Genomic DNA, 12,758 nt, shown 5'->3' on the forward strand with positions numbered 1-12,758 from the left:
TTGCATCTTGTTCAGATTTCACATTTTCTTCCACAGTTGAAAATGGGAAATTTAGTCCCGTCATCAGGTGTATTTTGTTTTTTTTTTTACCAGACCCATAATTCATGACATTCATTTGTGTTTGCTAGCCCTTGCCTTGACAGATCAGTCTCTTATTGGTGGTAAATGTGGAAGTGCTGCAGAGTGCAGACTTAATTCAAGAGCTTTGGGGATGAGGTAAGAGAAAGACAGTCCTCAAGATGGTTTCCCTTTGTTGTTCACAGTTTTGGAAGAAATCTGAACCAAGTCTAGCACTGTGACCGCTGCCTTCAAAGAATGCATTTGTTTAATGCTTAATGTTACATGTGAGACAAGAGACCCCTGACTGGAAGACAATTTCAGTGGCCCACTGAGAGTAGAAATCAGACTTCCATTGGCTGACTTTGTCCTAGGGCTTTGCTGACTAGGCCAAATTCTACTCTTGCTGAGTAAATATAGTCTGGGGTTGGTGAGAGAAGGCAGGAGTTTGAGTTGATTTTTACAAATGTCCAAAGGATTTGGCTCTCTCTGGCAGACTCAGGTTTCAAATGACTGATCTGGATTTATCTAAACCAGTCCAATCTGCCCTGGGTCCAGTGTCACTGGGAATAAAGCCAAAGTTCTTGCTACCTGAGACTGATTCAGAGACAAAGCTATAAATTTTATCTACAACTTGAATTAATCAATCATGTCAGGACTTTGATGACTATTTTAGACCAACTGTTGTTGATCTGTTGTTCCTATAACTGGTGTGTTTTAGTTCTGGGTGTTAGTCACCCAGACTCAGTGGTGGTCATGAAGAAACCAGAAGAAGAGGCATTCACTTTGGATTCTAAATAATTCTATTAATGTGGAGGCATTCCACCAGCCAATAGCACATCCACCTTTGCCATCCACTGCAAATCGTTATCTCTTGAACTCTATCATGTCACCAAGTTCTCTTTGGAGGAGAGGAACTTTTGGCATTTACTAAGAGGTGGGTTTATAAAATAGGATATATACTTTTTATATTTGGTTTCCAGGCTTTCTTACTTTTTGGATGAAACTTCTTTATGCTGCAGACTCAAAATCCCCAAGAAGCGGTAAGGCCCAACCATGTAAATTACATTTAGCACACACCTGAACACTCAGGACCTAAAATACACCCAAGTATTCCTAAGGAAAACAGTCTGAGGGCTAAATAAGGAAAAGACCAGGATAACTAGGATAACCTGATGAATTGGTGCAAACCAATAACAATTTTGCAGACCTTTTGAAAATTTCTTCCAGGATTTTTTTTTTTTTTTTGGTGAGGAAGATTATCCCTGAGCTAACATCTGTTGCCAATCCTCCTCCTTTTGCTGAGGAAGACTGGCCCTGGGCTAACATCCATGCCCATCTTCCTCTACTTTATATGTGGGACACCTGCACAGCATGGCTTGACACGTCATGCGTAGGTCCATGCCTGGGTTCTGAACCTGCGAACCCCAGGCCCCCGAAGTGGAGCATGCAAACTTAACCACTACACCACCTGGCTGGCCCCCCAGGATTTTTTTTAACCTGTGCAACTGGTTTCTTTTAGAGATTCATCACGATGAGTATCAGCTTGTTAGCAGCACTGTGCTATGGAGCAAAGATTCTTTCTTCTGGAAATTAATAAATTGAAATCATATCCCATGGGAGATTCTCTTCTCTTGAGACTGTTGCTCTGGGAGGTATAGGAACTCACTGTAGACGTTCCCTCCCTGTGCCTGCCTCCAAAAACACACCCCATGGACCATATTTTCTCTCCAGAAGAATCAGACATACAGGAGGTTATCCAGGCACTTAAGCCTGAATGTTTATACTTGAGGATTAAATTTTGTTTGGACACGTTAGAACATTTTGAAAGGCAGGAATTGACAATCAATTCTAATTAAAAAAAAAAAGAGAGATTACAATGCCATTTGATTCTGTAAGGGTAATTTTAATCACAGTGAAAAATAAGAATGTGGCTCAAGTTTGAACAAGACTATATAGTCTGGGTGAGACGAGGTGAAAATAACCTGTTTAGTAGAACACATATCATGATCATCCACATTTTCCAAGTATGAAAACTTGGATAGTACTTAGAAAAAAATTTAACAACTTTTTCACGTAGCTGAGAATTGATGGCTAAGAAAATGTGTGTTGTGATACACAGACGTGTACTTGGCCAGTGCTACGTCAGTTCTATGGTATGTCTAAGATCCAGATCATTCCCCCTTTTCACTCTAAGTCCAGCCTCTAATCTCTAAATTCTTTGGCATTTAAAATACATTTTCTTGGATGTCGTGGAGGCTAAGTAAATGTTAAACAGTGATCTTTTACTGGGAAAGGGAAGAGGAGGATTTGTCTACTGTTTATTCTCTACAAACCCTTTATGGCTCCCTTGGTCTGGCTTTATGCATTCCCATCGCAGGGCAATCACTCAGGGTAAATGGCTATGCTCTGTGTCTTGTGTTCCACCTCTAGACGTCTTTAACCATATTAAAATTGAAACTAAAAGCAGAGCTGAAAGCAATGAAAATACTAATTCATTTTCCATGTGTTTGTCTCACCTGGTGCTTCTACTTAAATTTTTTATTTATGAAATATATTATATTTCAATCTATACACTTTTTTGTAATTTGAGATGAATGATATGAATTTTTATTGTATTAATGAATGTCCCCTTGTTCACCGATCCTTTATTTTAAGAAATACCATTAGGTATATATTCCATTAGTAGACATATACATATTTACACACTACAGTCCAGGCCATCATGCTGAAACAGGGGAAAAGAGGTTATCTGTACCAGAATTGTTCTCCTACCATTGTCCAAATTTCCATTGCTTAAATAAGTCACTTCCTTGCATTCTGAGTAAGGTGTTTTTGTTTTTTGTAGATAGTTGAGTTACACCAGTTCTGCCAAGCCCCAAGTGCATTTACTTCTCTTAAATCTAGATTATTATATGGTTTGTCATAGTGGTGTTTTTCAGTGCCTCAAAAATACAAAGGATGATTCTAGCTTCAATTTAGAAAGTTTTATTTGCTTTTATCCTTGTTGTTTTACCCTATTATTTGGTGAAACAGTGGAAATCAGCCATTTCTCATTCCCAAGATTAAAAATTTCAGGAAACCAGTTTTCTGTGGGGAGGTTCTGAGGGCAAACACCTTGGTCTTCTCCTGACTGGTTTCAGTATTGGACATGGTCTGGTCACATATCACAAATCCTACAGATGACTGAAATATTACATGACACGGGGAGAAGCTAAATTGAAACTACTTTTTATACGCAACTCCAATTTGATATAGACTTGAGAAAAAGAAACCTGTCCTGCATAAATTACTCCCATTGTTAACTTCTCTGGCTGTTTATTAGTAATGTGTCCTAACTGCACACAGGTAAGCCAGACTTTGATGTCCCAAATATAAACATGTTAGCGTCACTTTCTTAGGGAGAATATAATTTATTAGCTGGGATATATTTCCAAGGACACATTCTATAATTTCATCTTCGATGTGTGCAATCCATTGATGAAATGCTGTATCATTTACATAGAACAGCTAATTACTAAAGCTATAAACTTGATCCATTTCTTAGATATAAGCCTCTCTATCCATAGAGAAAATTTTGACGCTTATGGTCCTCCCTTGGAATAATCATCGTGAAATTACCATTATGTTTTGACATTAACACTCCCTGAGTAATGTGTATTTCTTTTCTTTTCTTACACCATTTTTTTCTCACAATCTCAGATTACTGAAAAAAAGTGAGACAAGTGGACTGCCTCGATTTCATTTTCTCTGCCCAATTATTTTTAAGACACTTGATTACCCACTTCCTTTTAGTGTTCTAGAAGCAATAAACTCATTACAAATATCAAATGTGAAACAAGGAAGCATGCTATATACATCACTTTTCATGTTCAAACCATTTTACATCAACTAACTTATTTTCTCCACCTTAATGGGAGGTAGGTGGTAAGTATTAACCTCCCTTTACGGCCAAGGGAACTGAGGTAACATTTAGATGTCAATGAAGAATCCGTTCCAATAAAAGCTTTGCTTGGTATTTGGGAGAAACTTGTTTCTACTTTTGTGCATATGGTAATTGAATACTCTTTCCAATTTAAGACACATGTTAAAATGTATAATTAATAAGGAGATGTCACTTCAAACATGCCAGCAACATAGTCTGGATTGCTTATCAGAATTTATTGCATTGTTCCTTTGGGGTAATTTTCCATCTTCATAGAAAGGTCATATATGGTACAAGGTCATATATGTATAAAAATAACGTGCATTGATCTTTTGAACTTGATATTCAGGAGAACAAGAAAGTTTTAAAAAAATCTGTTTTGGGGACTCTTTATGGAATTTCGTATTGTGTATCCCAAATGGTATAATTATGATATAATTGCATCCTTACTTCATAAAAACTTTGATAAACTCCATTTGGGAATCATTGATTTTCTTCTAGTGAAAATATGCATAAGACTTTTAAACAATGACAGATGTGACTGTGTCAACCATGTGATGAATAACTGGTTGTTAACACAAGAGGGGAAACATCTGATTGCCCATCTTGCCACCAATTTCTCTCCCTACAACTGCGGCTAGCTAGCTCATTTTAAAAAAAATGGCAATGCATGAATATAGTCTTTCTTTCTTTTTCCTGGACAGTTGCTGACTCTGAATTCCTCTGTGGAATATTTTACTTTAAAAACTATTCACAGATGACTCTCCTTTTGCAAAGGCAAAGCAGAAATTAATTACCCATTAACCAAATAATCACATTGGCATCATCCACAGGATTACAGTGTTCTCTGGAACACAATACATTTCTTTTTTCACCTCCACTCCCATGATAAATACCTACTATACATGCATGCAGAATGAAAAAAGATCCTCTGCCCATGACAGTATTTTCAGCTTCACTCAACACTAAAATAGTGACCACTGCCAGCAGTCATTTTTGCATATAAAATACGCACATACACAGTGAATTTGGGGGGAGCAGGTTGTTGCTTTTGTAAATTGCATGATATGTTTGAATGGAGCTACTTGACACTAATTCATTAAGCTTCTGAGTTCTACCGAGAGCTTAATTACTTTGCCAGCCTTTTAAATCTAAAACTATTTTTAGAAAACATTTAATCCTCTACCCACGTGACTGTTCATTTACTCGGTAGTCACAGAGACTTCAGGCTGCAAACATGTGTTGAATGTGCCCCTTCACCCAAATGGATTCTGTGTCTGATGTGTTTGATATCCGTCCATCTTATTTTCATTTAAATTGAAATTTTAGAAAAGGTGTTCCCATCCATGTGATAGAGTTGTTTGTGTTGTTTGTCACCACTGTTTCCCTTCCCCTCAAAAAAAAATTGAGATTAGAATATGACATCTTAAACCTTTTGGTGGCTTCTAAACCAGGGGTGTGATGGAACCAATGTTTTGCCAAATGATAGATATGGCATCCGTGATTGAAAACAGAATCTCAATTTTCGCAGCTTGGGGCTACAGGGCCTCGTCCTCCCACCCAAACCTTTGAAACCTTGGGGTTCTTTCCCACCTTTCCTTCAAAGATAATGGTATCTTTGAAGTGACTGCTTCGTATAAGTGATTTTGGCTAACACCCACCAGAGATGGTCTCCTGTCCCCTCTCCAGGTACACTAACACTCTTGATGCTTGACAGGGTGGCAAGTGTACAGAGTGAACCCGGCCAGCAGAACCTCCTCATTCAGCAGCCGCTGGGGAGGAAGAGGGGCCTGAGGCAGGTAAGCAGACCCCGAAAGGGCAGGAGAGTCATCCTATGAAATGCAAGCTCTGTTCACTTTTTAATGCCCAGGTATATTAGGATTATATTTTGCCTTCTCTCCACCTGAAATAAGCAGTACAGAGCAACTTTAAAATGTGGTAAGTGCTTGGGCAAGCTGAGAGTTTTTAGCCTCTATTTTAGCTCTGAATCTTCTTATTAGCAAAGCTGACTACTTTTGTTCCCTATGCAGAAACCTTCTCTCCCAGCCAAACTTACTCACCAAGAAAGATTTGTTATAAAGTTGATTTAAGGCCTCTTTCTGTATAGAGGCATAGACACAGTTGTCCTTTTTTCCTCATTTCAAGATTAATGATTCAAGGTGAAACTGAAATCAAACTAAAGGTCATCTTTACAAATTTCCTTAAGTGGGGTTTCTTTACATTACTCTCTAAATAAAAATGTAAGTAAGCCTGTGCACTGTTGCTTTGAGACGAGCTTCCCAGCATTGATTGGGACCAGACACTTTCCCAGCATCTGAGGTTTTTGTATCAACCTCCCCTTGAAAGTCAGCATATGTTCAGCTACAACTTGAGATAAGCAAAAGCTGATCCATAAGCAATTATTAGTTTTGTATTCTAAAATTCACTGAAATTCTCACATTGACATTTTAAATTATGTTAAAAATTAATGTTCTTAGGATATATAAAGGAGTCATAATTGGGAGATAGAATTGGTTAAAGGGGATGCTGGAATCAAATACTGGTAGTAACATACACAGAAAGAAGTTTGTTTTATCAGCTATGGATGTCAGGAACAATCATAAGAGTCCTCAGAAACCCTCAGAGAAGGGAGTAAACCAGAGTCAGAATCCTCTGAGCTCAGTGTTTCCTCCAAGGCAGTTAGGCCCTTCTTGCCAGCTTCCTCTGCCTGTTCTCTTTAGTTAAGACGTCCTCTCCTATCACGTCAGAAGACTCAGACTGAACCCAAAAACCGCCACGCGGCTCGGCTGTCAACCACTCGCAGGAGCATTCAACCTAAAACGAAGCCAACTGGTGAGGCCTCCTGTGTCCCTTCTGACTATACCATTGACACAATGCCACGCAACTCAGCCAGGAAGGCCTGCAGAAACTGAGCTCATGCAGACAAGCACACCTTTGGGAAGGCACTAGGATAAGGGAAGAAGTTTCTCAGAAAACTTCAATTCCTTTTTCTTCTCACCTTTCCCAACCTCCACCCCTACCCCCATGAACCTAGGGAAATGGAAGAGTCTAAGGTAAACCACGAATGCTATAAGATTTAACTATAGAAGGTTGCGTTTTCTTTACCCAAGCCAGGAGCTGGGTTTGTTCTATGTCTTACTGAAGACAAAGAAATGATGAATAATAGGGACTTTTAAGTCCTGTTGGCAGTTGTTACGAGTGATGACCAAGTTCACCTAGTGCTCTGTGCAAATCTTGTTTTTAGGCCATTTATGTAAAAAATGACTTTTCTACCCAAGTCCTACTCTTGATAAGAAGGTGAAATCAAAACATACACATAACAGTCAAATATGTTCTTATTTATTAATAAACCAGCAATGTCTTTACTAAGAAAAGCCAGGAGACACTGGTTAAAGCTAATTATTAAGCACTGATAGCATATTTTCCCCTATTTACTGCTTTACTTGTGACCTACAGTGGATCAGAAACGATCTGTGACCTTCATTGAGGCTCAGCCGGAGCCAGCAGGTGCCCCAACAGACACACTTCCTGCCACAGGTCAGCCACAGGGCTGCAGCCCAGCCCCACCTAGAAAACCAGAAGGAATGGACAAACCAGTGCTCACATCTTCCCCCGCCATTGTTGTTGCCGATCTTCACAGCCTGTCTCCCAAGCAGGTGAGGTTGCTAGAGAAACAGACAAGGCTTGCTGCCTGCCTACTTATGTCTAGGGACCACTTGGATATGCAAATTTATCCCATATAATTTAAGTCTGAGTCTGCAACGTTTTGTTAGCCAGACAGACAATGGTCCTATCATCATGCAAAAGAGAATCTATATGAAGGATATGGCCAGGAATACATCTACTTAAGAAGGAATGAGAGAAGTCTTGGTATTCTTCATTATGAAAAATCTGGGAGAAACTATTTCACAGCTAAATAACTACTGAAAACCAGTATATAATACATAGTTGAAAGAGAGTTCAATTAAAAAAATATAAAGTTGCAAATTTAGATGACGCCTTTAAATGTAGAGCCTTCTGTATCCTATGAGATGAGAGAAACTTTTGTTTTGATCTTTCTCCTCATTGTTTTGATATTTTTCTGGTGGTTTTTATACTTCTTTCTTCTTTTGATTTTTATGAATGAATTCCCAGAGGTCCCACAGACGTCCCTTGTGGGATTCAAAGAAAGCTAAGGGGCAGTATCACTGTGTACATTTGCATTGTCTTTAATGGTTGAAATGTGTTGTAACACCATTATCTGATTTTATCCTCACATTCTACAATGTAAGCAGGGCACAAAATTATGCTCATGCTACAGGTTAGAAAACAGGCTTAGAAAGCTGGAAGGGCTTATATAAGATCTTAGAAATACCACAGGCTAGAACTGGGACTAGCCTTGTGATTCTTTGTCCAGTTACAGCTAGAATAGTTCATTCTATTCATAATCAATCACAACAACATTTTTGATACTCTTCTTTGGCACTCAGCCTACCTTTCCATGATGTTATGATCCTTTTGATCATAGAGTGAGACCCTCCCTGCTGAAGAAGGAGAAAAGAAGGAGGATACAGAAGGACAAGGTGCCACGGCACACAGCCCCCTCTCTACTCAACTCTCAGACGCGGATGACTTCACAGGCCTCGAGACCTCCATCCTCCTACAGCACGGAGACACTGTCCTTCACATCAGCGAGGAGAACGGCATGGAGAACCCCCTGCTGTCCAGCCAGTTCCCCTTCACCCCCACTGAGCTGGGGGAGACTGACGTAGACCTAGATGAGTCTCACGTTTAATTCCGTACCTTGTAAGAGTCACAGTGTAGACAAGACGTGGAAGGGACCACAAAGTTTTGTGGACCACTACTTTTGCCTGGAAAAGATGAAAACACAGCACTTTACATCCAGTGGGTGGCACAAATCTCAGTAGATTTTGCTGCCAACGTGCATATTGTTTCATAAACATCTTTAAAAAATGAATGGCTAGGATGATTTGGTTCTGTGAAGACCATAAAAGCCAGGGAGGAATAAGGGGAAAGAGCCATTTCGTTGCACATTGTTTATGATTCAAGAAGCCTTGAGCAGTTAAAAATGCTTACAATTTCAGAGCTGCTTACCTGGGAATATTAACAAATAATATGTTCTAAAAAGAAAATGCAATTTTTTGAGGTTACTCACATTATACATCTCGCACAAATGTTTATTTTTATAGTTTCAAAAATATGAAATTGAGTGGCTGTACAAGTAGCAATTTACACAAAAATAATAAATAAGGAAAATATTAGTTTGGTGAAACTAAATAAGCCTGCAGCCATTTTTGTTTTGATCAACAATACAGCCATTTAGAAGAAGGAAAAAATACTATTTTTAGAGCTGTGAACTTTTCAATATTTATTTTTGAACTGTCATTTTCATTGCATGTTATAAATCAAAGTGCTAATGCCCTAAGATCATTCTATTCATAATCAATCACATTAGAGAGAGAATATTCTAGAAATTATAAGACATAATTCTGAATTAAGAACCTAAACAGCCTATACTATGATAAAAACTAAATGTAAATATAATAGCTAGAAAGAGATGGTGTTCCTACTTCTAGCCCTGACGGCATCAATGCCAAGATTAGGAGGTATTGGAAAATGTGATTACTTTCCTTAACAGTATCCTGTGCCTGCCTTCCAGGGCATACTGGCAGATATGAAGGTTCCTGTGGTTAGAATTGGTTCAATAAAATAACTTTTTTTCCACGTTAACAATATTCTTATGATCCTTTAGACATCTAAGTGTATGAGAAAAAATATATAAAGTGAGCAGCCTCCTCATAGACACAGTCAGCTTGTGTATTTTACTTAAGTTGAAGTTCAGTTACTTCAAGAAAAGTATAAAACTTAGAAGGCCTGTGAGGCCATATCTAGTGTGTTGATCCTTTAGGACGACTTGGCATCATATAGTTTAAAATGGAATTTCAAAATTTTAACAGTTTACATTAGAAAACTGTTACATAACTACTAAGCATATAAAAACTCATATACATACCTAAATTGGTATGGTGGTGTGTGTGTGTGTGTGTTTTCTAGTTCTCAAGTTGAAGTTAAATATAGACATTGATTACATTGCAAAGAGTTAAAACATGTTCTGTATGCTTAAACTTGGATGACTTTGGCTATGAAAAGTATATGTATATAGAGAGGAGACCTACTAAAGTCATGCAAATCACAAAGGAAAATTATTTTTCTGTTAGAATGGCTTATTAAATAGGCGTTGTTTATATTGTGATTTATATTTTCAAATATAATTTGGGGATTTTGTCCCATTCACTAAGAGAATGAAAGATATCTATAAGTTAAAGATAAAGGACAAAACTAAAAATTTCCAATCAAAAACTTCAGAAGATGGAGGTGGTAAATGGCCTCTTTTATGTTTTACAATATTTTCAGAACATTTACACTTAATGCTGAATTAATTCTCAAGTACAGAAATATACATATAAGTGGTTTTATGAATCTTTCTAAGCTGATGTCTTCGCCTGTTAAAAATTATGCTGCTCAGTTAGCGTTAGAGGCCTTATGTTTGCTAATTACACACGTATGGGCTACATGAGTCTCTATATATGTGCGTGCTTTGTTCCAGCTTCTTGATTCTTGATTCAAATTCTCTATGTATAATTGTATGAAATATTTAAGGTAAAGGAGTCAAAGAAGATTGTTAAATATCCAGCAAGAATCCTACATACCTTTATATATATCTTAAAAGTATGGGGCTGTTTTGAACATGATTTTGCTTGCCTGTCTGCCTTTTAGCCTGACTCCTTCACTCTAGTGTTATGGAAGTCTGTTGGAAACTTTTTCAATAAGCTAAGTAATGTTGTACCTTGCAAAAAAGCTTTCCACTCTGAGAAACAGGGCCTTATAGAGTGGGAATGTTTTCATACTGGGACTACTGAGATTTTGCAGATGTGTGCATCTGAGGTGTCCTTAAATGTATTGAATGTAATGTGTTGAATGTTTATGTGTAATCGATAAAGTATCTATATGTATGTGCATATGACTGTCTCAAGATGTATTCTCAGGAATACCGTTACCTGGAGTTTGAAGAATAACTGTTTAAAAAAAAACAGTCGGGGAAGATTAGAAAAAAGTTCAAGATAATTAACAATTTTTTGTAATGTTCAAAATATTATTGAGTATATGACTAAAAAGCTAATTATTACATATGATAAATACAGTATTCGTAATACTAGATCATTTCTTGAGCTAGGTTGCTTAATGATATTTATCTTATTCAGAGGAAAATTAAAACAGGCATCTACTGCCCATGTATAAAAAATTGGACTCAACCAAGAGGTTGCTTCTTCAGAAATTAACTTTTGAGAGACCTTGGAATAAACAAGTATCATCCCTGATAGTAGGTGTAGATTTATATTACTCAGATTCAATTAAAGCAGTTCAAATCCTGGATATACCATTTCTATAGCAAAACATTTTACTTTCATCTTTCAGTATTTGCTGCTTTCTGTAATTCTATTAGAAAAGTTATTTGATTTTTCCAAAAAGGAAACTGAGTGCACTAGACAAGGCACTGAGAACCATAGTATCAAAAGGCATAAATGGACGTGGCAATGCTGGGAAAAAAGTCTGTGGTGTTGGTGTCCGGTTAGAGCCTGTTGCACAGGCTGGGAATAGCTGGTTTGCTATTCAAGCCTCCACGAGTACCTTAGGCAGAGTCTCATCTTTCTTCTTTAGTATCTTCCCTTTAGTCGATGAAGAACATTCTCTACTCTGCTGTCCAGCTCCAAGAGTATTGCGATGAGAATAGGGCGTATATAGGGACCTATAGGGAAGAAAGGGTCATAAATAGAATTATAGTCCAAAACACAAATTAGATATCCTTCCTCAAGTTATACAGGATGCTTCAGTAGTCCCCGGAATTTGCTGCTAACACACCGTGTCATGCTGTTGTCCTGTGACCTCACACTTCCAATTCCATGGCCTTGTCTGAGCAGTGAGTGGAAAGCCTCACTTCCTCATTTACTATAGTGGGTCTCAACTGCAGCATCTCAGAAACAAAGTTTAGTTTGACACTCAGGACAATAAAAACAAGTTAAGGGCAGAATATATTTGGAAGAGCTTAACACAAATTTATTTATATTATTTTAGGATCATTTAGGATTACAGATCCGTGTACCTCCATAATATTTTTCAATAGCCACTGTGACTGCAGGATGAAAATCCTTTATTAGCCATTTTGTAGGTAAAAAGAAAAGATTGATTTCACAGCCAACTTCCCTCAGCTGACTATGAAGTCTGTTATGAATACTGAATGACCAAAGAGCATGGAAAAAATGCATATGAATAAATACTGAAATGTTTATGAGAGATATTTATGAAAGATATTAAGACTTCTGTGTTTGAATATGCACATATAATAAAGTAAATCTAAAAATATTTAAGATGCCTAAGTTTCATTTCTCTTTTCTCAACATAGGGGAGAGGTTAACTCATTCAGGAAAGTGTTCATTTTGGGTCCCTAGGCTGTTCCTTGATGTCTCTCCTCCGCCCCCACAGTGTGGCCTAAGGTCACCCTCCAGTAAGAGACACCTAACTCCTCCCTCCAGTCCCACATGAGCTCTGTTCCACTCATGCTTTCTACCCCCAACTTTCAAAACAAAGCAGGAGGGGCATAGTGGGAGTCAGTTACCCCAGCCTGACTCCTCTGCCCAGCTTATGACCTGCTGGAATGACTGGTGGATTTCCCAGGAGCAGTGTTAAAGCCCTGGCTGTCCTCTCCAAGTGGCCAGAA

At 38.0% G+C, this 12,758-nt stretch overlaps 1 protein-coding gene across 2 annotated transcripts in view; it reads left to right on the forward strand.

Moving 5' to 3' along the window:
- The window catches only part of UNC80 (unc-80 homolog, NALCN channel complex subunit), a 199,013-nt gene extending 190,167 nt beyond the window's left edge, over window positions 1-8,846 (forward strand). For both annotated transcript variants that reach the window (XM_058532911.1, XM_058532912.1), the window contains 4 exons: window positions 5,700-5,781; window positions 6,703-6,814; window positions 7,439-7,638; window positions 8,490-8,846. In XM_058532911.1, coding sequence (XP_058388894.1) covers window positions 5,700-5,781; window positions 6,703-6,814; window positions 7,439-7,638; window positions 8,490-8,756 — 661 coding nt within the window. In that variant the 3' untranslated portion in view covers window positions 8,757-8,846. The remainder of the gene's footprint in view (window positions 1-5,699; window positions 5,782-6,702; window positions 6,815-7,438; window positions 7,639-8,489) is intronic.
- Window positions 8,847-12,758: the final 3,912 nt, after the last annotated feature.

The sequence above is a fragment of the Diceros bicornis genome, chromosome 37, assembly GCF_020826845.1.
Source record: "Diceros bicornis minor isolate mBicDic1 chromosome 37, mDicBic1.mat.cur, whole genome shotgun sequence".
NCBI lineage: Eukaryota > Metazoa > Chordata > Mammalia > Perissodactyla > Rhinocerotidae > Diceros > Diceros bicornis.